Here is a 26,702-nt window from a genome sequence, read left to right as displayed (position 1 = left end):
GATAGATTATGTCAGTTGTTGGAATTATTTACAGGATAATCAAGAGTATTGAGACCATATAAAGGATGATTCAATTTGTTTATACTTAGCTGATGATGATTATGATGTGATTTTAGATAACATTCATCTGGACGCACATCTGTTCACGTACGCCAGACAGGCGTAAATGCATCGTGGTACGGCCACGAGCATTAATATGTATACACTTTGGTACCATGTCACATTAACTTTTTAGACAAATTGAACTGTAAGTCTCGCTAAATGTCAAATGTGTTAGTGCGACAGAATCCTAAAGTGAGTATATTATATTGCTCATGACTGTACATACACAAAAAGAAACAGATCTGAAGTACTTAGGGAAGTACAGAACAGATGAAACCACATGTAACTTTGCTTTGGTAAAATTCTGTGAAGTAACATTCTCGAGAGTGGAAGAAGCGAAAGAGGTGTGTCAGGAATAGTCATGATGGTAGTAAGTGGAATTCCGTGGTCTCTGCCTACCCTAACACGAAATAGGCGTGATCTTAATTATGTATGTACCTATGTATGTGGGAATGAAAGATTATTATGAACATGATGTGTATGAGGTGAAGTTTAAGAACGTGTCGAGGGGGTATGAGAGGGAGAGAGAGGAAGGGGAAGGAAGATGGCGGCTGCAGATATTAGAAGCGAGTGTTCTGGATTATAATTTAAAAAAAAGAAGATATTAGAAAACGTTGAAAATTACGAGTGATTTTAATTTTACTTTACCACCTACATGTATGTGTGAGCCTCAGATTTTTATGTCTGTACGCGGTGCCTCATTTACCTAATTTAAGTTCAGACGTTTGTTTGCTTGAGTAGGCTTCATGAGCCAGAGTAATATTTTTTTTATTTTCCCTTCCCTATAAAATAATCGTACTGTAATATTTTTGTTTACCGCTGCAATAGTCTTATCACGCGTGAGTATGCGGGTGGTTTGGTATATAGGCATCGGTCGCCAGGGCAGAGTGTCCCATTCCGATATCTACAACGATTAATTATACAATTCGCAACGCTCGTTCATCGCACAATGGCTCACATCACTTCGTTTCTGGTTCTCTCTTGCGTATTCCTCGCCAGTTACAGCTTCGTCTTAAATAGCAATGTCAACACTAAGGAAGTGCCGGTTCTTGAAGTTGTTTCTGTAGCTGTTGAAGAACTGCCCACGAACAGTTTTCCCAAGGACAGTTCTCCTACGTCATTAGATGTCTCTTCCTCCATGTCCACGGATGTATCATCTCCTATATCCAAAGTGGAGAATGAGATTGTACCGGTAGAAACACAGAACGTAGAGGTAGACACCTCGAATCGCTTCGGTAGCACCAACAGTGACAAGAAATGTGCTGGCGTTGGGGAATTTGTAAGTATCCTTATTAATTGTGTGAGGTTTACGCGGTTATTCTCATAATTAAAACACATAATTCTCATTGCGTTAATCAGGGATATAAAACTCCCGATATTTCAACACTGTTGCAAGTGCCATGATCACGTGACGACAGTTGAAATATCGGGAGTTTCATATTTTAACGCGGTAAGAACCCGGTATTATCTGTTTTAAGTATCCTTATTATTTGAATTGTTGATTGCGGTCAAGTGAAAGAAATCCACCTTTGACTTTGTTACACATCTCTCACATTTAGGCGTATTTTTTTGTTGGTTGAAGCTATTCAATCCATGTGCTTCTCAACCGAATTATGTTGAGCTGTTAAGCTCAACATCACGTGATAACCATATGGCAATCAAAACTTGCAACCTGATATAATGGTTTTTCACACAACCAGCATGTAGGTAAATGTGTGGAACATCTATATTTAGCAGTTTTGTTCCTACAGACATTATCATCTGTATTATGTATCTGATTATTTTATATGTATATTATTTTTCAGTGTATGTACCACAGCGATTGCTGCTCTTACGCCTGCCTGGGGTACATGAAGAGATGTGTTTCCGGATGAAGTTTACCTTAAATCAGTAGAATAATACGTTTTAAGTACTTCTTATCTCCGTATTATAGACCTGGGGGGTTAAAAAGGCCATATCTAAGCAATTCATCTAAAAAAGCAACTAATTATTGCATTTTGAAATTTTGGATATAACAGTAAGTGCGCAATGCACACAAATGACAAATAGCAGTAGGTATTGCTTTTTTAGATGAATTGTTTCGTTGTGGCCCTTTTAACCCCCTTGATTTAACAGGACCATATCTTCACATTTAAATATAATTCTGTCTCTTATAAAATGACGCATTGTCTTCTTCACGCATCAGTGATATTTATTTATATTGCATTTCATATTATATTAGTCTCTGTTAACGGATGTACAGGGTGTTTCAGATGGATCGGCAACTAAACAACGACTTTAATAGAATCTTCATCGGTCAGCCACTCCAGATTAGTACTTACTATCGAAATTGTACCTACCTATTATTCACCAAGAATCTGTACTTAAAATGAAAACTAACGTTAAGTAAAATTATTCTTTTTTAATTTCACTTCATCCATTTTATGTCAAATACCTAGTCTGTGACAGATACTGTACATTGCATTGCAATAGACCCATTGCGTCGAGCTAGGCGCGTATGGACATTGTTTAATGTCCTTACCCCAGATATGTTACAAACATAGATAAAGAAAAAAATATATCAGTCTACAAAAAAATGCATGTTTAGTCATTCATTACTCATCGCAATGATTCTGGTTTGAACGATAAGATAAACTTATTCATTTCTTTTTTGTATATGTGTATGAAGGGAAGGTGATAATTTAGTACTTAGACCGGTGCTGACAAATTCATCACCTATAATCGCTCTATCCATCTGATTGTAATATTCATGACACAGACTACTTACATAATAATAGGTGATTTGTATGTACATGAGTGTAAATGGTACTCTCTAGAGAAAGTTTTAGATACAGCATGGTCCTCTAGACACTATTCGACTTATCCTAAACTTTTCTTTTCCACTCACTATTCGAATAATAATTTTTATTCTTTCTATATCCAAATTGTTATTAAAGTTTTAACAAACATCCTATTCAATATTCCCGAACAGCAAGAGCCGTTGACCATGTATTGAATGTTGACCATGAAACTTGCCAGCCGTTCTAAAAATATCTAATATCTAAAAATATGAAATAGGATCATGTTACCTGTCTACATTATGAATCACAAAACGTGAAGTAGGTACCTATATCTAAATCTTGTTATTCTAAATCTTTCATGGCATCACCTGTCATCATACATACGTGCATGGCGATGTATCTCATAAACATAGAACAGTAATAATGTCCGAGTCACTAAATTACCCCGTTACGTACAAAAATGATTAAAATTGGAATACAAAGTAATCACTGAAATATTTATAACTAAAGTTCGCAACGTCGAAAGTTCCAATCCTGATTTTTGCATTTTTGGTGAGTCATAAACCTCTACAATAATCGTACTGTTTGTTTACCGCTGCAGTAGTGTTATCATCAGTATGCGGCTGTGTTAGTATAGTATATAAGTAGTCACGGGTCGCCTGGGCCGGGTGTTCCATTTCGATACCACTGTTGCGATTACTTTTACAAATATTCAACTCAGGACAATGGCTCAAATCACTCCGTTTTTGGTTTTCTCCTGCTTGTTCCTAGCAAGTTACTGCTTCGTCTTAAAGAGCAACGATATTAACTCTAAGAACGTGCCAATAGTGGATGTAGTTTATGCAGTTGATGAAGAACTACCTGTGGACGTTAAAAATGGAGAGGATACTTTAGCGGTAATAAGCTTGGATCGCAGCGACGACCGCGTAACGAAATGTGCTGAAGTTGGAGAATTTGTAAGTATTCAAATCTTGCCTTAAAAGACCAAATTAAAGCAATTTATCATCTAAAAAGAAATATCAAATTGCGATTTGATATTTGTGCATATAAAAGTAAGTGCGACATGCCAATAAATGACAAATATCAATTGCTTTTTAGATGAATTACTTCGATGTGGCCCCGTTGACTCCCCTTATTTTATTTTCGAATCTGATCGAGATATAGTTGGTGTCGTAGAAAAAAAAATAGTCTTTGTGTCTAGTGTCTAAATATTGTTAACTTTATTTTCAGTGCATGAACAACAAAGACTGCTGTTCTAATTCATGTCTTGGATTCATGAAGAGATGTGTCTCCGGATCAGGATGAAGTTTGTAATAAAAAATATAGATAGGTTTAAAATATTTAATATATAACATTGTATTACAAAGATCTGGTTCACATCTATAAACAGTTCTACCTCTACATAATTATGTTATAAGCCTGTTATCAAATAAAAGCATTATGTTTAGACTCCAGTCATAAATATAACTGATTGTATGAAGTTTATGATTTTATTTGATCTTCCTTGCTGGGTGTATGGGATGGTTGAGGTGGGTCAGATCAGGTGGATGTGCAGCGAAGTGCTGGATTTCTTTCATGGCATCTTCTGAGATCTTCCACAAGTTCGGATAGCTCTTCTTGAAGTCATTGTACCATTTATGGATCTGTAATAATAAAGCGAGTGTCTTTTGCAAAATCAGTTATGACAGCAATTAAAATTCCGCTCAAACTACAAACCGACGCACCACGCACACACTACTACATGAGCTAGTAATCAATAAAATTGTTATGTGATTCACTTAGCATTATTTTGTTGAACTATTTGTTGAGGGGAGAATTTGAGGGGAGATCCGTGGCGAATTGGACAGATATAGACCGTGTATATTTATATTAAATGTACTTGTAAAACGAGGACATTGGCGCTTCGAATCGCCCTAGCGTTATCCCGTTTTTTACAGGGTCCGCTTACCTAACCTGAAGATTTGGCAGGTCCGGTTTTTTATAAAAGCGACTGCCTGTCTGACCTTTCTACCCACGAAGGAAAACTCAGCCCAATACAGGTTAGGTCCAATCCTTCGAAACGCATTTCTCGGGTATGTGGGTTTCTTCAAGATGAGCACAAAAACAGTAGGTATTCTTACCTTGGCATACTTAGAGAAGTCGAACCCAATCGCTTCAAGAGTCATGGTAGAGTTAAAGAGTGGGAAGTCAGCGATGGTGAGGTGGTTAGCAGCAGCATGGCTGGTGCCCAGTCTGGTGAGGTATGTCTCGAATACATCCAGAGCCATATGGACCTTTTTCAGGCCAAAAGGAGTGCGCTCGTAATCGAAAAATATTGGCGCCATCTGTGGGGAATAGTATGAAGTTGATATAACTTGTTGAGAGCTTTTATGAGGTTAGTTATTGTGAGTTGATGTAGTACAGGTACGTGGCCGGACGCATAGGGAGCGCTAAAATAAGCCCTTATGGATGGGCGTAAGCTCTGAATTTACGAAATAAGTTCAATCATAATTTAGTTAGTAGATACTTAGGTATATAATTCGCTACTGTAACTGTAGCATTGATGTTTATTCTAAATTTATTTATTCTACTGATTCATAGGTCCATCGGGTTGACTAGGAGTTCAAATAAGTTTTTTTATTTTTCTTCACACTCTCTTTAATCTGTTCCATGTAAACACTTTTTGGTCTTCCCCTTCCTCTCTTTCCTTGTCGTGTTTTATAAGGAAGTAAAAGAATTGGCCTTTGACAGACAAGAATGGAGAATGCTACACCGACAAGAGCGTGGATCTTAAATTGTTTTTGTTTCTTGTTGACCATAAGTAAAAGATATATCTACCTACGTAGCGTTTACGTCTACTTTGGGGCGAAAGGCAAGAGGGAAACCACTGCCCTATTTTTCCCTAAAAATTAGCTTGGAGAATGCTACACCGACAAGAGCGTGGCTCTTACATTAGTGATGATGACCTACGTAGCACCTGGCAACACATATTCATTTATTCATGAAGGTTGATACGCACACGGACCACTTATTCATTATTCGGTATAAGGTATATATGCATAGAGTAAGGGTAGGTATATGCATGTCTATATTTTAAATGATTTGACATTGACATAGATTTTTATTTAGTTTTATTTATAAACATTATGTTACTCACTGTATATGCTGAAATATTTGCGTAATACGTAGAGAGGTTGAAACACAAACGATGGTTCACAATGGCCCTGAAAAGCATAAAAATTGGGTCGATATAATTAAGTTTACACTCATTTTTCATAACAATGGATGGAAGCGTACCTATCACTGTAATCTCATGCCCTTGGATTGGACTAATTTTCCAAGTGTGTTTATGCTTATTGTATGTATACAGGATGTTAGTGACATCGTAACAAAAACTTTGAGGGGTGATTCAGACCATGATTATGAGTTGATATCAAGTGGAATTTTCCGTCGCAAAAGTATGGAACTGAAAATAGTTTAAAAAAAAACACTAAATTTTGCGTGAATTTTTTGATAGGAAATTCCACTTGATATCAACTCAGAATCACGGTTTGAATCATCCCAATTAGTATTCGGTACGGTGTCACTAACAACCATACGTACTCGTATGGGGTGTAAGTCACATCGTAACGAATACCTACTGAGAGAGATGATTCAGGTCATTACTCTGAGTTAATATCAAGTGGAATTTTCCGTCGCAAAATTCATGTATTTTTTAAAATTATTTTCCGTTCCATTCTTTTGCGACAGAAAATTCCACTTGATAGGTATCAACTCAGAATCATGGCCTGGATCATCTCTCAAAGTTTTCCTCTGTATTTTGCGATTCGATTTCGAGCGATTCCAAAATAAGGCCCCTGGACGCGACATACCTGTCTTTTGGATTTTTAGGGTAAAGAGTAGAGTCTGGTTTGTATTTGTCGCAAATGTACTGCATAATGGCGTTGCTTTCGCCCAAGAAGAAACCATCATCGTCCAACACTGGGATCTCTTTCTGAGGGTTCATCTGAAAGCATTACACAACTTTTTATAAAAATCTTAGAAGTAACATCCAGAAATAATAACATTGCTTCTTATACAATACAACTTGTAGCTTCAGTCATGAGCATGTACCGATTTAGAACCCTATCGCACTAAATTATATTATTTGACTTTTAGTGAGATACACCTTAGTTTGTCAAAAAAGTTAATGTGACATGGTACCAAAGCGAAACACGAATACACATATTAAATACTTGTGACTATTACCATTTTTACAAGATTTCTACCTTACACCATCCCACTTCATGGCAAAGATCTCTCTCCCTAACATCCTCTCCATTCCCCATTTTGGGATTCTTGGGCTTGGACTTCTACTTACTCAAATAAAACTCTTATGCTGAATCATGGAGTGAATAATATACCAAATATAAGTAGGCCAAAATTATGAAACCATTGATGTATAATATTTATGTCACTATTTGGTTGGATGAAACAGTTGAATCTAGCAATGTGGCAGTCAGTTTTACGCGGATGGTAGGTACCATCCTCACCTTAGCATATTCCTCTGTCATGTGTTCGCCCTGTCCGTAGTCGACGTTGACGAGCGTGAAGGGCACCTGCAGGGTGGACAGTGTCTGCCGCACCGACAGCGAGGGCGGCCCGTCTGATACCGCGTACAACTTCAGGGGCATGCTGCACGCAACGAGATGAATAGCATCACATAAGATAACATAGATAGATAGATAAAATACTTTATTGAGCACAATGGACACAAAATACAGAGATAAGGACAACACATACAGAAAAGCACAACAGGCGGCCTTATTGCTCATGCAGCAATTTCTTCCAGGCAACCTTTGGGTACAGGAAAATTTTGTACAATTATAATAATAGCGGGTTAGTGTGCATTCTAACAAAATAAATAATTAAATGAACAACCTATACAAAATAAGTACATTCAACTACATATTACTATATTCCCATATAACATAATACTATATCCCAATTGGGATAGTAACCAGGGTGGATGGGTTTGGTAATTCACCTCACAACCCACACGATAGAAGAAGAATTGGGACAGTCAGAGGCACATGAACATCCGTCGCAAGATGATCTAAGTACCTACACCCTACCGAGCTTTACGTTAGACCAACGTTATAGGTGGTGAGCCGTATCGTCTATGGTCGAGCTAACTGCGTTACTGGAAACTTCACTTAAGATAAATTAATAACTCATTGGTGCAAGTTCTATAGATAGTGGCTACACGTCATGATTCAGATTAATATTTATTGTTCATTGGTACTAAGGACAGGTCAGGCAAAGAATTAACAGATCATAAGCAGGAAAGCCGGTGCCAAACCGCACTGAAGGTTTTATCGGTATTTCATTTCCGTAAAGTGAATCATTAAAGATGGCTAGCAAGGAAATGAATTACTCTACTTGGAAACGAATCAACAACTATGCATACTAATCGACCTCAAAGTACATAGGGTACTTGCAAACCCAAATTCCGTGGTACCAGCTGAGAAATAAGTAAAATGTGACACGCGGACTTACTTGTTTGTACAGACTTCAGGTAAACCACAAAATAAAGTTATTAATACTTATCAAAGTAACGTTAGCAAACACTGAACATACAGCTACAACTGGCAATACCGGCTGGCTACAGCCTCCACACAGGTTAAACCTCCTTTCACTTCGGTTTTATCTTATCAAAGGTACAATTGACTTTATCCCAATGGAATAGAGGCTCTATGAATAATGTGTACAAGGACTTGTGTTGTGCGTTGTACGGATTACCTAGTTAATAAAGTAAGGCGACTACCTATAATGCATATTATGTGTAGGTTTATATTATGCAATCATGGGTGAGAATGTTGTTGTTCTAATTAAGAGTTTTCCTCGTTAAAAACGTATGTCGTTTAGTGGAATAACATTTATTCATATGATCACGCCTAATACTTACATACAAATAGGTACAAAGACCAATGAATTCGACTTTGCTAGAATACGATGCTAATCATCTTAGGTCTATGATTTTGGCAGCATTTTTACTTTATCTACTCTTTATCTAAGTCTTCATATTTCGGTACTTACTCTTGACTTGGGTCTTGCTTTTAAATGTTCTTAATTATAATTAAATCACACTATACGTTCTCCTCTAGACCCATTCTATGTTAGGTAGGATCTAGGTTCGCCTAGCTATGCTTTCCTCTTCTGACTCTATTTTACTTACTCTACCAGTCATTACAGTAATCATTAATCGTCTTTCATTCATTTTGTCTACATGTAATATCCTAACCATCGAAGTTAGGTAGCAGTGGCGGCCCTAGCAAAAGATTTAGGTGGTGCGAGACCTCAAAGTGTCTCAAAATTTTCGACTAGATTAAGGCCATCGTCTAAGGTAGACCAGTCTTGGTTGATTTTGGCGCATCCTCCCTATTTTAGGTACATATACTTTTCTGAGAAACTAAGACCCCGATACCGACCCCGCCGGCGTGGTCGACGACTTCCCTCAATCAGCGCTTATCGTTATCATTACTAGGGTCGATTAATTCTTTCAAATATTTTTCCTCTCAGACGACGCCCTGAGCCGAGGTTCGCGCCCAACTGGGCACCCTCAGGCCTGTTGTCTTAAACGTTGTATCGGATGAGAGCCTTCAGCGCTCCCCATTTGTTCGGCCAAGTAGTTAATGTCACCTGTGGCAAATCTACAATAAGTCACGTAAAAAAAAAAACTGAGAAATTAGAAATAATCCAAGTTTATTTTAGCATTACCTACAAATAGCGTCGAATTTTGTAACGATGCAAATGAGAAACAAAAAGGTATACCGTATACCTAGTCATCATTGTTTGCCTGGTGATTTCTAGATTCGAGCCTTGACATCGTTGCAGCTGAATAACGGCGCTTATTTTGCCATTACCCTGTAAGGAAAGAATTTAATTTTCTTGTTTATAATTTAGGAAAACCACATAATGGGCTTGCCTTGTAAACAAACCTTTTTAACACGACTGCTGTTGGTGAACTTACTTGACAAATATTACCTACCTAAATAAGTATAAACTGAAAACTCGAAAAAGTACTTATATACCTCAGCTATGTAAGCTGCTAACCATTCCAGTCCTGTCGTAAAAAATATTTGGTTGGAGTGGCATTATCATAAATTAACGCATTAGAAAGAACAGCTGATGTTTATCACCAGAAGTCGACAGAGGTCCTCTACAACTTGATGACCAGAAACGCTATCCACGGGCTGGTAACCATCTTTACCAAAACTTTTCCAGGTGGTGCTGAAAATTGCCTTCTGGCATAGAATAAAAAGAAAATACTACATCTGACTCGATGTAGATTATGTGTGATATTGCCTGTCTGTGAAACATGACGACAGCGTCGCAGTCTGTAGGTAATTACTGACCTCGGAACTAGTAAAGTACAGCAAAGGCACGATCATGCCTCAAAAGCTTTGAAGGCAGTTTAGGGTTAACTAAGGAACAATTTCGCAACTCTCCGAGATAGCTTCCTCGAAATGATTATAAATACAGTTACACAAAGCGAGGTTCGTCTTTTTACATTTTAGCGTTACCATTGATGTGCAGTAAAAATGTTCTATTCAAGTAGACTCTTAGGGCTATTGATACAACTGTTGTTCTTAAGTTCAAATTGTCTTTCGCTTCAGTATACTACAGTGGAAGAATCGTATGGACATGTTCGAGTGAAGCGGCAAGACGGGTACGTGTACTCCAGGCCGAGTATTCCTTTTGATCTTCCTTCGAGGCCCACTGTGTCCACTCAAGCCCCAACTTTTGACAGGACGCAGGCGCAACAGATGTATTACGCGTATCCTGCACCCGCTGGTGGTACCGTCAACATCGGGTACTCGAACACAGCCACCAGTGCGGGATCCAGCGCTGGCGCCGGCGCGGGTGGTGGCGGCGGGGGAGGGGGGTACAGCTACGGACAACCTGGTGGTACAGCAGGCGCAACTGGTGGCGGTGGAGGCGGATATGGGGGAGGCGCAGCTGGTGGCGGATCAAGTGGATATGGGGGAGGCGCAGCCAGTGGCGGATCAGGTGGATATGGGGGAGGCGCAGCCGGTGGCGGTTCAGGTGGATATGGGGGAGGCGCAGCCGGTGGCGGATCAGGTGGATATGGGGGAGGCGCAGCCGGTGGTGGTGCATCTGCAGGTGTCCAAGCTACTGCTGGTGGAGGAGGAGCCGGTGGCGGTTACAACTACAGAGCACCATCTACAACTGCAACACCCGGAACGACTGCAGGAACTCAGGCTCCAACGGCTGGTGCAGGCCCTACCGGAACCACCGGATACAACTACCCATCACCCAGTCCAAACACACCCGCACCGGGTCCTACAGGATGTACAAGTAGTAGCCAGCCAGGATGTGGCCCGACTGGAGTATCGACTAACGCTCCTAAATATTTACCACCTGTAGAAGGAGGCACCCCGGGTCCTTCTCCCTCTCCATTGCCGTCACCCACGCCGGCACCTACACCGGCACCTACGCCGGCACCTACGCCGGCACCTACGCCGGCACCTACGCCTGCTAGTACCTACCTCCCACCGACACCAGGACCAACTTCTCCGCCTTCTACAAACCCTCCTATTCAAACACCCTCTACAGGTTATTTGCCCCCCAACCAACCGCCGGTAACTCCTGGCTCGCCTAGTCCTCCCTCTCCTTCACCTACCCCGACTCAAAACTATCTGCCTCCGGGGACTGTGCCTCCTGCTCCAGGAACTGTGCCTACTCCAGCACCTACGTATTTACCACCGGTTTTTCGATAGAAGGCGGATAGAATGGTACTTACTTGTAGTTCCAATCGCGCTCAAAATTCGCGCTCTTGCAGCTGCAGCTTACAGCAAGAAGATTAAAACAAAAAATTACGTTTTGTTACTTCTCATAAAGTGGTAATTTGACAAACGTTTTACCTGGTTTTAGACGGTATCTATAAATTATTCTAAAAAATGTTATACTAACTTTATTGTAATATACTTTAATAAACACTAAATATAATGTTTGTGTAAATTATTACCCCGAACGAAACGCAATTCTCCATACTTAATTTTGACATTGACAGTGACAGACAGATGCTTGTCAAGTGGACGTATGTAATTGAAACGTCATACGAAAATAGCATCAATCAAAAATGAAAGTTATTTTTAATATTTCCTTTACAAAATTGTTCTGAATTATTTTATTGCATGGGAAAATATGGAGAAACCTATATCAAATGAGGAGTACGACTTTATGAAATATTTTCTGCGTTGTGGACGCCGTGTCTATATTTAGAAGCACAGTTTACATAAATTATGATTTTACTAAAGCAAACAGTAAAATTTTCTCGAATAGAAAACAAGGTAATATGTGTGGAGTTCTATTATATGTATTTTATCGACCGGTAGGGCAGACAAAATCCGCCTAATGGTGGTACGTATGTTACGGTTGTTCAAGGTTCGTGACCTTACTACCTATGTTAATTAAACGCTTTGTCCAGTTATATTGTCACAAATCGTATTCTAGTTCATTGTGTCACAGTTAATACCGACTGCGTGCCACATGCCAAGTGTACAGTGTAGTGAATTATTAATTAATATTGGCAACGGTGCTTCCAGGACTGTGACAGTGTGGGGTGTGGCTGTGGAGGATGGTGCACCTCGAAATGATGGGAGTACCCAACAACACACTCACCATAAATGACCTGCCCAACGAAATACTTATTTACATATTTTCTATGATAGATTTTGAGTCTCTGTTAGCAGTGGCTAAAGTGTGTATGCGGTGGCAGCAGCTCTGCCTGACTCCATGCGTGTGGGACAACACACGGCTCATAGTCTGCATGAAGAACTATGTCAGGATCAGCGAGAACATTGTGCCTTTTGTCGCTAGGTATTTAAAGAATGTCAAGTTACAGTATTTCAAATTGTATTCTCAAGTCAGGGCTTCCTTGATAAGCTATTGTCCTAATTTGACTCATTTAGAAATAAGTATATCTCAAGTGGACAGCTGTATTTTTGATGATCTTTGTCACTGGCCTAATTTGAGATTTCTTAGTTTTCGCAATTCTCTTATAGTACAAAATCCAGAGAATGCCAATGGAAATTTTGTGTACCATTTGCCTTTTGAAAAATTAAAATACCTTGAGACACTTATCTTGTCAAACTTTGCATTAACACAAAATAGTTTGTACAGCATGTTGCAGTGTACCCACCTCGTTAGTATAAATATGGAGAAAATGAAGAACATCCCCGCTGACTTTCTGGAGTCTTTGTTGAGAACTAAACAGTCCTCCTTGAGAGCATTGCACATCTATGGGGACACATTGAACGATGACATTGTGCACTACATATCCAACTGCAGGTTGTTGCAAGTACTGCACATCATGACATGCAAAACTTTATTTGACTCTAGTTTAAGGCATTTGTATAGACTCAAAAATTTAGAATCACTGAAGTTGCGTCATGGATATTTTTCAACTTCTGCTTTGCTTGCATATTTCTCCAACAACACGTTTCACCATCTGACCTACTTAAGCCTCTCAAGGTGTCTGCATGTATCTATGCAGGTCGCTAAAGTCATCAAAACCAGTGCACCCAATCTCAAGGAACTGTCATTCTACCTCTGCCCATTTATCATTGCCCCAGACTTTAACAGGTCAGAGTTAGAGAAACTGTTCAATATACAGCTGTTGCTTGATTGAAGCAATAGGTTGTTAGTATTATATTACAATCGAAGGCATCTTAGGTATCCGTCCACCACTTTACATGCATTATTTAATGTTCATTTCATTTATATTCTGACATACAATGTCATTCAAAGCAAGGATATATGTGACAGAGTAAAGTTGCATGGGAAAGCTGATAAACTCCCAAATATATGTGAATTATAGTTTTCATACAAGCTCAACTAGTCACTTTGAATGGGAAAGTGGAAATATTTTTTAACTCTTTACTGCTTCCTTTTCAGACCCTCGTTCTAGAAAAACTTATTAGATAAAAGTAAGTAAAATTATGGTATTTAATTTAGATGTGGCATGTGTTGATAATCAGAAATCACATTTATGAATTAGGTGTTAGTTAAATTTAGTATTTAGGCTGCTTTATGGTGGATATATGTACCTAACTAATATGGTTTTATTTAGATAGCTACTACAGTATTTGAAACTGAGGAAGTATTAACTGTATGACAATATTCTACAAAGTAGATAAAATTCTGTATGTTAATTGAAAAGATACATTAGTAATGTTTGGAAGACATTGTCAATTACATGATGTGCCTTATGAAAGTGATAAACACTGGAGAGAAGCTGGTCTTCACTGAGTAGTGGCGATGGTGACGGCAGCTAAGTATTATGTTTGTATGCACTTTGCAGGACAAGTAACACAGGATCAATGTATACATGCAATTTTAGCCAGGACTTCATTTACCATGTAAATAGATAATGTAATTTTAGTCTAGCATAATTTAATTATGATTGGTTGGTTTATTATGAATTTATGATTGTTACAAAACCATCAAGCTTTGAAAATTAACAAAAAATAGTTCACATTGTGCAGGTCAATTAAAGCATTAGGCAGTAGCTATGGTTACATATTTACTGCCCCCAATATTTTGCACTCAAGATTTGTTATTCTTATTGGAAATAGGTTAAATAAATACATTTGTGTTCATTATTTTTGTCTGTCATCAATAACTACAGATTGGGATCACTAGAACGTAGCTGATATGCATAAACAAACAGGTCGCACTGCGGCTTCCGCGTGTGTTAAATGATTATACAGGTATGGCTAATATTATAATGGCACTCTTTATATTTATACTTGTGTATACAATGTGATTTTTATAGATTATTATTTTTAATGTTTGTGCTGTTTTACTATCATACACAATAAATAGTATTTTCAGCATCCTTTGTATGTTTATTTTACATTCCTTGTAAAGGTTGAACTACATCTGGCCGTACTGCATCGCACCGCACTTATGCTTCTATCTTTTTCTGCCATTCAGAATCGTCATTTGTTAGAGCGAGATAATACGACCACACAATACGGAATATTTATCGACGAAATTGTCGGGAGTGCGGTCATCTTTCCTCTTTTTATCTCGCTCTAGCAAATGACGGCTTTGAGTGATAGAAGCATAGGAAACTGCGAATATCGTTCAACCCTAATTGACTTCCAGAGTCGAAGGCGCGACGAGTTTGGGATGTCTAGGCTGGGTGACAGGGTAGGTGTTTTTAACCACAAGAGCAGAACGACGCTCAGCTTAGAGGTTCCTTTGCCCAGCAGTGGGACACGACATAGGATAAGAAAAAACCCTTTCAGACAGGAACTAAAATCATAACAGTAAGATAACTCGCCAAGATCATGCAATCAATTTTATCTAAATCCGTAAATAATATGATTAGAACTGATTGTGGCACAATGGTCAATAAAACAAACACATTTAGGAGTATAAACTCGTTTAATAAATAAGATAACAAAATCACTGAGATATCAGAAGCCTATAGTGTACTTGATACTTACAGTTGTAATAATACGGATATGGATGATTTTGTTTAGTCATTTTTGTTTTTTAAAAGGCGGAAGTGAATGCGTAAGGCCCGATTAAAAACTAGTAGGCACATGACCTCGATTAACTAAGGGCTTGTTTCCCTATTAAACATTGATGTATTATCTTACTATAGTACTATAAAGTGTCCGACAGGTAGTGTTACCATGTCTTAACATGACCAAAAGAACTAAAAAAAATCATGAAAATAACATACACTTTCATAGTTCATGACATGACCGTTTAAATAATAACAATTACTTTCCATAGGTATATCTATCTGTACACACAAGTGCCTCACGGCTTACAAGCTGTCGACATACAACTGGCGTTACTCTCGTTTGGCGCGACGGGAAACGCTCTCAATGTGACGTCTCCTACATTTCAGTACGTTACAACTATTAGCGCCTCGTCACGCCGGCTGTGTGGCGAGCCATAAACTTCTTTTAGATCTTTCTACACTTATATAAAAGGGTTGAATTAATTTTGTCAAGCATCTTTATACACTCATGTTCCTCACATATCTCACTTCAAAACCTCGTTAGCACCTTTTTGAAAAATTATATTCCGATGTGATTTTTTCAACGAAATCTTGTAGCAGACATATTAGTTTCAACTTCAGATAAAAAAATGCAATCTCAGTTTGGAATGGACACAGCGTCTTCGTTTCGATGTTTTTTTGAAGGAAATCACATCAACATGTGATTTTGAATAAAGACGCGAGGTTTTCACTATAAGGCGACGGTATTATTTATTTTGTTAGAATGCTCAAAGGTTGCCTGGAAGAAATTGCTGCATGAGCAATAAGGCCGCCTGTTGTGCTTTTCTGTATATGTTGTCCATATCTCTGTATTTTGTGTCCTTTGTGCTCAATAAAGTATTTTATCTATCTATCTATAAGCTTCTATTATCTGTTATATATAGTAAATGTCTATACGAATGGTTGTATGTTGATCTCGACGGCGGAGCAGGGGTTGGTGAGCTCGAACGCTTGCAGTACGTTCGGGTGCAGCACGCCTATCTTGCCGATAGGCTCGCCTTTCAGCACCACCTCCGCACAGCGTCCCGGGAAGTAGGCTGGGTCTGGAGAATTGGTTTATTAGAGGATAAAGAATTACTATCTAGACAGAAACTCTGGATTACGTTAGACAGGAAACACATAACCTAGCATCACGCATATATAGGCGACGGAAAAAAAGAAAGGAAAACATGAAACAGTAGGACTAGGGCCCTGTGCTGAGAGGTTTTCTGGCCACGTCTTTCCCTCAGCGTTACAGATTCAGATGTGGTAGTAGTTTTACAGCTTGTTACGTAAATGTAATTAAATTTTTGACGTTCAAAAAGCGCTAACTTTGTAAGCCAATTTTGAAAACTAAATATTTTTTTTCCATTTGATATTAACTCATAATCACGAGCTGAATCATCCCCCTCAGTATTTGTAAGATGATCCGTTCGGAGGATACGTTAACCAGTCGGTCCCGGCTACTATTTACTTATGTAAGTATAAAGTCGATACACGAGGAGGCTCTGGCGGCTCAGTAGTAACCTTGATGGGTCGGTTATTCATCTCACAACCCACACGAGAAAAGAAGTCTAACATCTTGTAGGGTTGTACTGTACTGTATTCATGTGTTATGTCTGATTGTTGTAATTCTAGTTCTGTGCAATAAAGTATATTTGATTTGATTTGTAGGGGAGTTTTAGACTCCTTACAACGGGAACAAAACTTCCCGTTGGTCAGATTAGTCTGACCAGTGGGAAAAACTTGAAACTGAAAGCCCCCAACCGTTCAATCCATGAATTGTTCGTCAACAGAACAGTAGATCAATCAAAGATTCATCAACATAATCTTTTGACAGTCACCTTTTAGCTCACAGAAAGTATGACTCATTATTTTTACAGCAAATTAATTATTTATCAATGAACGTTCCGCCCGTAAGCATTTAGCGCACTTAACGATTCGCCAATGAATGTTTCGCCCACAAATTCGTAGTATTGTGTGTGTGACACACACGAACGGAACGGTTGTGGGCTCTCAGTTTCAGATTCGAAAAACTGGAATCTACACAACTTAGAGTTCTTTAGCGCCAAAGCGGTTAAAATTGTATGTTACCTTCACACTGCCGCAGCTGGTACCCGTCCTGCCCCCAGGGCACCCGCAGCAGCAGCAGCAGGCGGTCCAGCAGCCCGTGCACGAACTGGAATCCAGCCGTACGGCCGCAGTGTACTGCGCATAGTCGCCGCTCGTTGCGGGCACCCGTTTCTAGGAAAAAATGCGTTTTTTTTATTGTAATCTTCTATCGTGTTTTCATGTTATCGTGTCTTCTGGTGTCAGGGCTATTAATGAGCCGCCAAAGGCCCCTTACATGATTCAAGTAACGACTACGTGCTTACATCAGTAAGTAGTAACCGGTAATAATAAAATAGTAACCCTGACACCAGGGTTGCTATTGAGCCGCACATGTTAGAAAAAAAAAGAATTGGCTACCAGAAACACAGTGTTTATTTACGGTTTAGGAGATATGGCTGTATAGCAATTACATTACTCCTGGCAGTGGGTTGAACCCAAACGTAAAATAATACACACCAGACTTGCTATCCTGCAACACAACATCGCTGATCTCGAACAATTTCATGGGCAGCGGCATCTTCTTGTTAGCGGCTATAGTCTTCAGCAGGCCGGGCAGCAACACGGTGCGAACTACTTGGAACTCTAACGTCTTGGGATTAGAGATGTGGACAGCTGGGACTTCTTCGATAGATCGACCTAGCTTCGTCGCTACATCTTCCCGCGAGCACTGCAAATAAACTTAACATAAGCTCACTGTTTTTTAACGTGACTTATTGTAGATTTGTCTTTTTTTGACGTGACTTATTGTAGATTTGTCTTTTTTTGACGTGACTTATTGTAGATTTGTCTTTTTTTGACGTGACTTATTGTAGATTTGTCTTTTTTTTTGACGTGACTTATTGTAGATTTGTCGCAAATAGCATTAACTACTTAGCCGGAAATAAGTTCACAATTCAATCCCAATTGCGGTAGTCACAGACACATCCATCACGAGATGAACTAAGTACCCACGGCTCATTGAGCTTTCAGTTAGACCAACGTGATAGGAATAGGACTGCTAATAAAGGGTTTCATTATTTATTTACTTTTAGGAAGATTTGCAGTCCGGTAAGTAAGGTATTTATGAAGGTATTTTTTTATATTTTGCAATTAAAGATTATCTTATTAGAAATACTAATTTTAATATGTTTGCTTTTCAAGTATTAGTAATTTTTAAAGTAGTTATGTTGAAGAAAATATGTTATTTTTTATTGGATTTTCTGAAGATATAAAAAAGGCCAGCAAAAAACATTTTCTTTTTAAAATCTACTAACATTCTATTCAAAAATTATACTCAAACATAATGGACCACACATGATGGTATTGGCATTGGGCCGTGTTGTAGTCTGTTACCATTTATGATTCATCAATTTGTACCAAAGTGTCGTCAAGGAGTACTTGTAGCACTGTTAAGGTTGACAATAGACTTACCAGCGTGAAGGTAAGCGCTTCTGTGTACCCAGCGTGTGCGCATTCTTGTCTCAGCTGTTCTGTGAGTTTGTTCATGGGCTCCTGTCCACCTACGGTCACCACGTTGGAGGGCCGCCGCTCGATGCGGTTGTAACTGTAAACGATAAATCATTACATTACTATCATATTTATTCCAGTCTTCTTCTTCTATCGTGTGGGGTGTGAGGTGGGTGACCAACCTCATCAAGCCTGGTGTCAGGGTTATTATTGAGCCGCCAAAGGCCCCTGACGTGACTCAAGTAACGACTACGTACTTACATCGGTAAGTAGTAACCGGGACCAACGGCTTAACGTGCCTTCCGAAGCACGGATCATCTTACTTCTGGACAATCAGGTGATCAGCCTGCAATGTCCTAACCAAACTAGGGATCACAAAGTGATTTGTCGCCACCGGGATTCGAAACCGGGACCTCCAGATCACGAGCAGAACGCTCAACCACTGGACCACGGAGGCCGTTATTTATTCCAGTAATAGATGGACAGCGAACTGAGATCTTCTAACGTGTGGGTTGTGAAGTGGATTACCAACCTCATCAACCCCCATTATGTCACGAGTACATACTTATATTAGTAAATTGTACCCGTGACTAACAGCTTAACGTGCCTTTTTTAAATTTTAGTTGTAATTTACAATCATTTAATTGGTGGCGTGACCGTCTTCTTCTTCTTCTATTGTGTGGGTTGTGAGGTAGATTACCAACCTCATCAAACCTGGTGGCCCCTGACATCGCTCAAGTAACGATTACGTACTTACATCAGTAAGTTGTAACCGGGACCAACGGCTTAACGTGCCTTCTGAAGCACGGACCGTCTTAATTTCGGACAATCAGGTGATCAGCCTGTACGTCCTAACCAAACTAGGGATGACAAAGTAATTTTTGTGATATGTCCCCACCGGGATTCGAACCCAGGACCTCCGGATCGTGAGCCCAACGCTCAACCACTGGACCACGGAGGCCGTTGGACCACGGCGACCGTGGACCGCTGCATTACTTACCCGTAAGCAATGGCGATGTCCTCGTAGACGTCGCAGGCGTGGATGACGTCATGCCGCGTGGGCGGCACGCGCACGCGCAGCGCGTCCCCGCCCGCCGCCAGCTGTGACGTCAGGCACATGCGGGACAACATGTCCGCTAGCTTCGGCCCGCTTTCACTGTAATAACAAGAAAAAAGAGTTGTAACTTTCGAGTTATATAAACAAACCTAGCACGGAAAATAACAAAAGATACATTTAGTGGACGCTAAAGCCTTGTAAATTTATGTCACGCATGTGTGACTAACTGATCAAGTCGTCACTTGTTCCATCGGGGTGATAATGTCATCCTCACCTGATGCCGATGTAGTTGTTGGCGTGCTGCACGCTGAGGGTGTGCTCCCAGCTGCGCAGGCGCGGGTACAGCTCGTACGTGCCGTCGGCCGCGAACACCTTGCACTGCTGCACCGAGTGCGGCTCGCTGCAGTACTCCGAGAACATACTCACTATAGTATCTAGTACTACTATAGCCTGGGGATAGATAATAAAAGGTTTATCGATAAATATGCAATCATCATCAGCCCATTAACGTCCCCACTGCTGGGGCACGGGCCTTCCCTATGGATGGATAGGGAGATCGGGCCTTAAACCATTACGCGGGCCCAGTGCAGATTGATGGTTATTAACGACTGCTAATGCAGCCGGGACCAACGGCTTAACGTGCCTTCCGAAGCACGGAGGAGCTCGAGATGAAAACTTTTTTTTTGTGGTCACCCATCCTATGACCGGCCTTTGCGAAAGTTGCTTTACTTCAACAATCGCAGACCGAGCGCGTTAACCGCTGCGCCACCGAGTTCCTCCATAATATACAATACAGCACCCTATATAACAGTCTGCATGGTCTAGCGGTTAGAGCGTTGCACTCACGATCCGGAGGTCCGGGTTCGATTCCCGATGGGCTTTTCTAGCTATATGTTTCAGGCATGATAACCGCCTTACTACAGCGTCAGTACTACAGATAACATACATACAAAACTACTAAACCACACTTCTCATAAAAAAAAATCGAATCAATTTTCCAGATCGTGTTATGTAAGGATTATTTGAAAAATATGAAATACGAAGATTAGGATTTAAAAAATATATATCATTTTACAGTTTTTATTTTATTATAAAGGTTTTTAATTGAAAGCTCATAGCACCCACTTTAATTTAAAATGTAAATCAAGTCATGTTTTGTTGAACATAAATTTGGTAGTGATTCAATATTTCGATGAAAAGTATATTTTAAAGAACAAAAGATGTGACATTACCTTAGTAAGGTCCGTAGCAGTACACTCAATGAAGACATTCTTGGTGTTGAGCGTGATCTTCGAGTGGTCGGAGTTGATGATGGGCGGCATCGAGAGCACAACGCCGTTCTTGTCCTTGATTACCGGGTAAACCGGACTGTCGCGGATGATGCCTAAGTATTGTTTAAGCTGCGCGTGCGTCTACAAGGAAAGCATGGAGTTATTGGTGCTTATTGTCGCAGACACACACATAAACGGCCCATATATGTCCCACTACTGGGTACAGGCCTCCCCTCAATCAACCGGAGGGGGTATGGAGCATACTACACCACGCTGCTCCACTGCGGATTGGTTGAGTGTGTCGCGGACACAAACTTAACCTAATTGCCTTAAAATTTAAGTTTCACAGCTCTTAAAATAGTGCTGTCCTTCACTTAGATGGTGTGGATAGTGAAGCGACCCTCTCATTATTATGGCTTTTTTCGCGTCCTTGCGGCTAACCCCACCGGGAATCGAACCCGGACCTCCAGATCGTGAGCCTACCACGGAGGCTGTTACATAACTTATTAATTATCATTTAAATAAATATTACATACAGAATACAGCTCCATAAGCTGCGGGGCAGTCATCTCCTGCTGTTGATTGAGCGCCTTGAACTTAATATCCTGCGGTGGCAGTGCGTCGTACACGAACGGGCCTTGCAGAGTGTCGAGGTCGTGCGTCCCGATAGCGACCAGTGCCCGCTTGCGGCAAATGTTCTGGTGGAGCTTGTCCTGTAAGTAAACAAATGTCACGAGACCTTAGCTGACTATCCGGAACTTCATCATCATCAGCCGTACGACGCCCACTGCTGGGCATAGGCCTCCCCCAAGGATCTCCACGACGATCGGTCCTGCGCTGCCCGCATCCAGCGGCTTCCCGCGACCTTCACCAGATCGTCGGTCCACCTTGTAGCGGGCCTACCCACTGAGCGTCGTCCGACACGTGGTCGCCACTCCAGAACCCTTCCGCCCCAGCGGCCATCGGTTCTCCTCGCTATGTGTCCTGCCCACTGCCACTTCAGCTTTGCAATTCTCCGAGCTATGTCGGTGACTTTAGTTCTCCTGCGGATCTCCTCATTTCTGATTCGATCGAGCAGAGAAATACCGAGCATAGCTCTCTCCATTGCCCGCTGAGCGATACCGAGCCTCCTCACGAGACCCATAGTAAGCGGCCACGTCTCACTGCCGTAGGTCATCACTGGCAACACGCACTGGTCAAAGACTTCCATCCGGAACTTACACAGCATTATTTAAGTACTGCAATCAGACACTTACCTAGCTACACCTATCATAATTAAAATAAAAAATTAAAAAGTGCTTGAAACTCTTCATTCATCAAAGTTCTTCAAACAGTTTATCTGCTAATAGTCATACCAACCCCTAAAAGCATGATGTGATGTGATGTGTAATGTATTTTTTATATTTGTTTTAAGTGCAATAAAGAGTTTTTGTATTTTAGTAGCAGTAAAATAAAACAAATTATTGACTTTAATAACACCTTTCGTTTAGTTAAGTAAAAGCACACTCTAGACACTCCATACAAAAATCTTATTCTTCCTGTGCGCCGCCTAATGCATAAGTGGGAGCGAGACACAGCCCGCGCGCTCTCCCCCTTAATCCTTAGTGACTTACAGCTATTTCACCATCATCAGCCCATTAACGTCCCCACTGCTGGGGCATGGGCCTTCCTTATGGATGGATAGGGAGATCGGGCCTTAAACCATCACGCGGGCCCAGTGCGGATGGTTATTAACGACTGCTGATGCAGCCGGGACCAACGGCTTAACGTGCCTTCCGAAGCATTTAATACGGCTATTTAAGACTAAAGTAATAACTAGAGGACACCCTTAGGTCAGCGCCCGATACGAATTGGTGTAGGGCGGAGAGTTACCATTCCACACATAGTAGTATTCTTTATTCTATGGTAATATGATAAGGCATTGATTGGGATTTTTAACAGCCTCCGTAGTCTAGTGGTAAGAGCGTTAGGCTCAAGATCTGGAGGTCCGGGTTCGATTCCCGATGGGGACATTGTCGAAATCACTTTGTGAGACTGTCCTTTGTTTGGTAAGGACTTTTCAGGCTTGAATCACCTGATTGTCCGAAAAAGTAAGTTGATTCCGTGCTTCGGAGGGCACGTTAAGCCGTTGGTCCCGTCTACTAGCCGTAAAAACACCTCCACCAACCCGCAGTGGAGCAGCGTGGTGGAGTATGCTCCATACCCTCTCCGGTTGATTGTGAGGAGGCCTGTGCCCAGCAGTGGGACGTATATAGGCTGTTTATGTTGGTACAGTCCAATTTTCTTTGTGAATATATTTATTACAAAAGTAGTCAAAAGCAAAGAAGAAGAAGGAGGCAAGAGAATTGTTAGGCAGGATCTAAGCAAATGGAATTCCATAGTCTCTGCTTATCCCGGTGGGAAATAGGCGTGTGTTATATGTATTTGTATAGTTATATGTATGCATGTAGTCAAAAGCAAAGAGTAAGATGTAAGACGAAAACGTCTGACTCAAACGAGAATAGTAAAATAAACTGCAGTCAAACCAAACCTGTAAATCTATGAAACTATCATAGGACTCCTTAGTGAATGTGATTCCTTTGAGTACAGCAGCTACAGCATATGGTCTGATCTGAGCCGTGGCCGGTGTCAAATGTAGGGAGTAGCAGTCTTCATATTTCTTCAGTTTATATTCCGGTGGAGCTTTCCTGAAGATAACAGTATACAAAAATTATTATTGTAATAAGCTACTTTCCAAATTGTCAAATAAGTTACTTTTTACTAAATGTCAAGACACGAAATTAATATGGAATTTGTATGAAAAAGCACACTGTGACGTCATAGAAAAACGTAATATTAATGTCAGACTTATTATTACGTTTTTCTTGATTAAAATTCATAAACCAAAAAATGATTATCGTCAGTTATCTAGATCTCTCTTTAGTACTGTGCCTTGTAACAATATTGCATTTTAAATAATTATTATACTATATGTTTTGTAATTATTACATTTCTAACTTCTGTACTCTCAGATTGGATTTTACAAGTAGTCATTCTGCAAATTATAAGTACATTATATTATCTACTTCTCTTAAGTGTATTTATCAAATGTTGCATATCTGGGTAAAAACTGTTATTAAAGTGATAAGAATATCAAGGTCAATTAATATGCAAATGAGAAATGACCATTACTTTAACGAAATGTAGTAACACCTGGCCTACTTATTATCTTAAAAAAAGCTATAGTAACAAGCTTTTACTGACACTATAATTATACAGGGTGTTTACTGACATTCTAACAAAAACTTTGAGAGATGGTTCAGACCATGATTCTGAGTTGATATCAAGTGGAATTATACGCCGCAAAATTATGGAATTAAAATAATAAAAAACAACATAAATTTTCCAGCAGGAAATTCCATTTGATATCAACTCAGAATCATATCTGAATCATCCCCCACAGTATTCAGTAACTTTTTCACTAATAGCCATAAATACTTATGTGGCTACCTGCATGTACTTGTAAGAGGTGTAAGTGAAATCAAAATGAATACTGAGAGGGATGATTCAGCTCATTATTCTGAGTTAATATTAAGTGTAATTTTCCATCGGCATAGTATATAATTGAAAATAATTTATAAAAACACAAAAAACATGAATTTTGTGACAGAAAATTCGACTTGTTATTAACTTAGAAACATGAGAGGAATCTTCCCTTTCAGTATTTGTTACAATGTCAGTAACACTCTGTATACAAAATGATCTAAAGCACTTTGTCTTTATTTTCAATACATTTAAATAAAATATTTACCAATATAACATAATAATTGCAACATGTTCATTTAAGATTGCAAGATAACAAGGACATACTTTCCTTGGAACACCAGTAAACCATTCACCAGACCCTCGAGGCACAGCAAGTCGTATCGGTTGGCGGGGATGTCTATCCGGTAGAGGATTTCTTCGGAAACCCCAGCACCTGCCTGGTCGCCTTGCTCCTTCATCAGCATTTGCTTCTCTGTTGTCTGTAAGTTAATTGATAATTAGCAATAGTTTACAAAAAAAGACTTTTTTTATAGAAAACTATTTTATTTATTACTTTTGTTTTTTTCTTTAGTATTTTGAATTACATAGGTTAAGAAAATAAATAGTTATATTTAATGTTCACTTACAACTTCATCCAGCTCCAGTCCAAATTCAAAGCACAAGTCCTGGAACTCATCATCAGCTGAAATGTAACAATGGGTAAGTAGATAATTTAATGAATTCTTGGAATAATCTCTTAATAATAGTAATTTATAGCTGTTAGGAGTCTACTTTATGATAGGTGAAAAGGTATTTGTGAATGGTCTGGGTCGTGGTAACTGGGTATTGTCTTAGAACAGAGCACGTACATGATACATACGTACGTAAGATCACGCCTAATTTCCGATGGGGTAGGCAGAGACCACGGAATTCCACTACGATCCTGACCCGACTCACCACTTTCGCTTCTTCCTCATCAGTTTTCGGTTTAGAGCACTCTTAACCTGGCCCATGTAAATGATTGATAAATAATTTATCCTTTTACAGGGTTTAAGTTAAGATAGATAAACTTACTGTATGTTCTCCCAAGAGCTTTAAAAAGAGAATCGCGTTTAACAGATATGGTCGGCATTATATCTTGAAATTACACTTAACAAATAAAATATGTATATAAATCTAACTTCCTGTTATATTAAATAAAATAATAAATAGTTGGTTTTCCGTTTTCAGGATAACCAACAATTTTATCTTCTCTTCGAAATTGACGCGTGGATTTGACAGTCAAATTTGACATAAGAACATCTGGCCCTATTTTTTTTTAAATTATATTCCAAAGCCTTTCTTTACCTAGCCACCGTCTGAAACTAATCTTGTCTAATTATTGCTAGTACTGTAGGTGGTGTACATCACTACCATGTTTTAAAGAGTCATCGTTCTTCCTTTTTATGTAGCAACATTGTACTACTTTTCAAAATGCAATCCTTGGACAGCAATCCCTATAACATAATATATCGATTAAAATCGACTTAGAAAAAATTTCAATAAATAAAAAATACCGTGTATAGGCTTTATTACAGTATAATTATGCATTCTCGGAATAAGGCGGTGTTGTAATGAAGAAGGGAGGGGCGGGATCGGGGTCGATTTCTCAATACTGATTTCAGTATGTAGGTATTTCAGTATTTCAGGTGTTTTGACAAGGCCGTTAAATCGTGTGCTTGAATAAAGTCAACGCAATACTTCATCAAACAAAGTAGGTATACGTCATGTACAGCTTGAATGAAGAAATGTTTTATTGCAAATTTTTTTTGATGACGAAGAAAAGAAAATATAAAAAGTTAAAAACTACTTTTTAAGAAACAAGTATTTTATAAGTGATACCTACA

The 26,702-nt window shown here is 39.6% G+C and overlaps 4 protein-coding genes across 4 annotated transcripts; 2 read left to right on the top strand and 2 right to left on the bottom strand.

Annotated features, from left to right (window-relative positions):
* The first annotated feature begins 942 nt into the window (after positions 1 to 942).
* On the top strand, positions 943 to 4,362 carry LOC126370155 (uncharacterized). The gene is made up of 3 exons (XM_050014914.1): positions 943 to 1,381; positions 1,908 to 3,838; positions 4,113 to 4,362. Exons 1-2 carry the CDS (start codon positions 1,052 to 1,054, stop codon positions 1,974 to 1,976), a joined length of 399 nt encoding a protein of 132 aa, XP_049870871.1. The 5' UTR covers positions 943 to 1,051; the 3' UTR covers positions 1,977 to 3,838; positions 4,113 to 4,362.
* Positions 4,210 to 8,590, bottom strand: LOC126370125 (glutathione S-transferase 1-1). Its single transcript, XM_050014872.1, has 6 exons — positions 8,400 to 8,590; positions 7,394 to 7,535; positions 6,734 to 6,867; positions 6,019 to 6,085; positions 5,003 to 5,206; positions 4,210 to 4,525 (listed from the first exon to the last, which is right to left on the bottom strand). Exons 2-6 carry the CDS (start codon positions 7,532 to 7,534, stop codon positions 4,373 to 4,375), a joined length of 699 nt encoding a protein of 232 aa, XP_049870829.1. The 5' UTR covers position 7,535; positions 8,400 to 8,590; the 3' UTR covers positions 4,210 to 4,372.
* A 3,358-nt stretch (positions 8,591 to 11,948) lies between these two features.
* Positions 11,949 to 14,766, top strand: LOC126370098 (F-box/LRR-repeat protein fbxl-1-like). Its single transcript, XM_050014827.1, has 2 exons — positions 11,949 to 12,217; positions 12,473 to 14,766. The coding sequence occupies exon 2, from the start codon at positions 12,505 to 12,507 to the stop codon at positions 13,555 to 13,557; it is 1,053 nt and encodes a 350-aa protein (XP_049870784.1). The 5' UTR covers positions 11,949 to 12,217; positions 12,473 to 12,504; the 3' UTR covers positions 13,558 to 14,766.
* A 535-nt stretch (positions 14,767 to 15,301) lies between these two features.
* Positions 15,302 to 26,089, bottom strand: LOC126370057 (phenylalanine--tRNA ligase beta subunit). The gene is made up of 12 exons (XM_050014704.1): positions 25,891 to 26,089; positions 25,464 to 25,519; positions 25,162 to 25,316; positions 23,843 to 23,999; positions 21,849 to 22,025; positions 21,274 to 21,453; positions 20,316 to 20,491; positions 19,985 to 20,140; positions 18,949 to 19,081; positions 17,995 to 18,205; positions 17,521 to 17,670; positions 15,302 to 16,490 (listed from the first exon to the last, which is right to left on the bottom strand). The coding sequence occupies exons 1-12, from the start codon at positions 25,946 to 25,948 to the stop codon at positions 16,339 to 16,341; spliced, it is 1,761 nt and encodes a 586-aa protein (XP_049870661.1). The 5' UTR covers positions 25,949 to 26,089; the 3' UTR covers positions 15,302 to 16,338.
* Positions 26,090 to 26,702: the final 613 nt, after the last annotated feature.

The sequence above is a fragment of the Pectinophora gossypiella genome, chromosome 10, assembly GCF_024362695.1.
Source record: "Pectinophora gossypiella chromosome 10, ilPecGoss1.1, whole genome shotgun sequence".
Classification (NCBI taxonomy): Eukaryota; Metazoa; Arthropoda; class Insecta; order Lepidoptera; family Gelechiidae; genus Pectinophora; species Pectinophora gossypiella.
Note: the sequence above shows the minus strand (reverse complement) of the source record. Positions and strands in the feature narration are given on the sequence as shown.

What these genes read in the sequence shown, in the direction of transcription:
- LOC126370155 (XM_050014914.1), top strand. Translation starts at nt 1,052, where the DNA reads ATGGCTCACATCACTTCGTTTCTGGTTCTCTCTTGCGTATTCCTCGCC. An exon ending in GTGCTGGCGTTGGGGAATTT is followed by an intron (nt 1,382 to 1,907) that starts GTAAGTATCCTT and finishes ATTATTTTTCAG; the next exon opens with TGTATGTACCACAGCGATTG.
- LOC126370125 (XM_050014872.1), bottom strand. Translation starts at nt 7,534, where the DNA reads ATGCCCCTGAAGTTGTACGCGGTATCAGACGGGCCGCCCTCGCTGTCG. An exon ending in TGACAGAGGAATATGCTAAG is followed by an intron (nt 6,868 to 7,393) that starts GTGAGGATGGTA and finishes TAATGCTTTCAG; the next exon opens with ATGAACCCTCAGAAAGAGAT. An exon ending in CAAATATTTCAGCATATACA is followed by an intron (nt 5,207 to 6,018) that starts GTGAGTAACATA and finishes TATTCCCCACAG; the next exon opens with ATGGCGCCAATATTTTTCGA.
- LOC126370098 (XM_050014827.1), top strand. Translation starts at nt 12,505, where the DNA reads ATGGTGCACCTCGAAATGATGGGAGTACCCAACAACACACTCACCATA.
- LOC126370057 (XM_050014704.1), bottom strand. Translation starts at nt 25,948, where the DNA reads ATGCCGACCATATCTGTTAAACGCGATTCTCTTTTTAAAGCTCTTGGG. An exon ending in GACATCGCCATTGCTTACGG is followed by an intron (nt 19,082 to 19,984) that starts GTAAGTAATGCA and finishes TATCGTTTACAG; the next exon opens with TTACAACCGCATCGAGCGGC. An exon ending in CCAGCTGCGGCAGTGTGAAG is followed by an intron (nt 16,491 to 17,520) that starts GTAACATACAAT and finishes CCAATTCTCCAG; the next exon opens with ACCCAGCCTACTTCCCGGGA.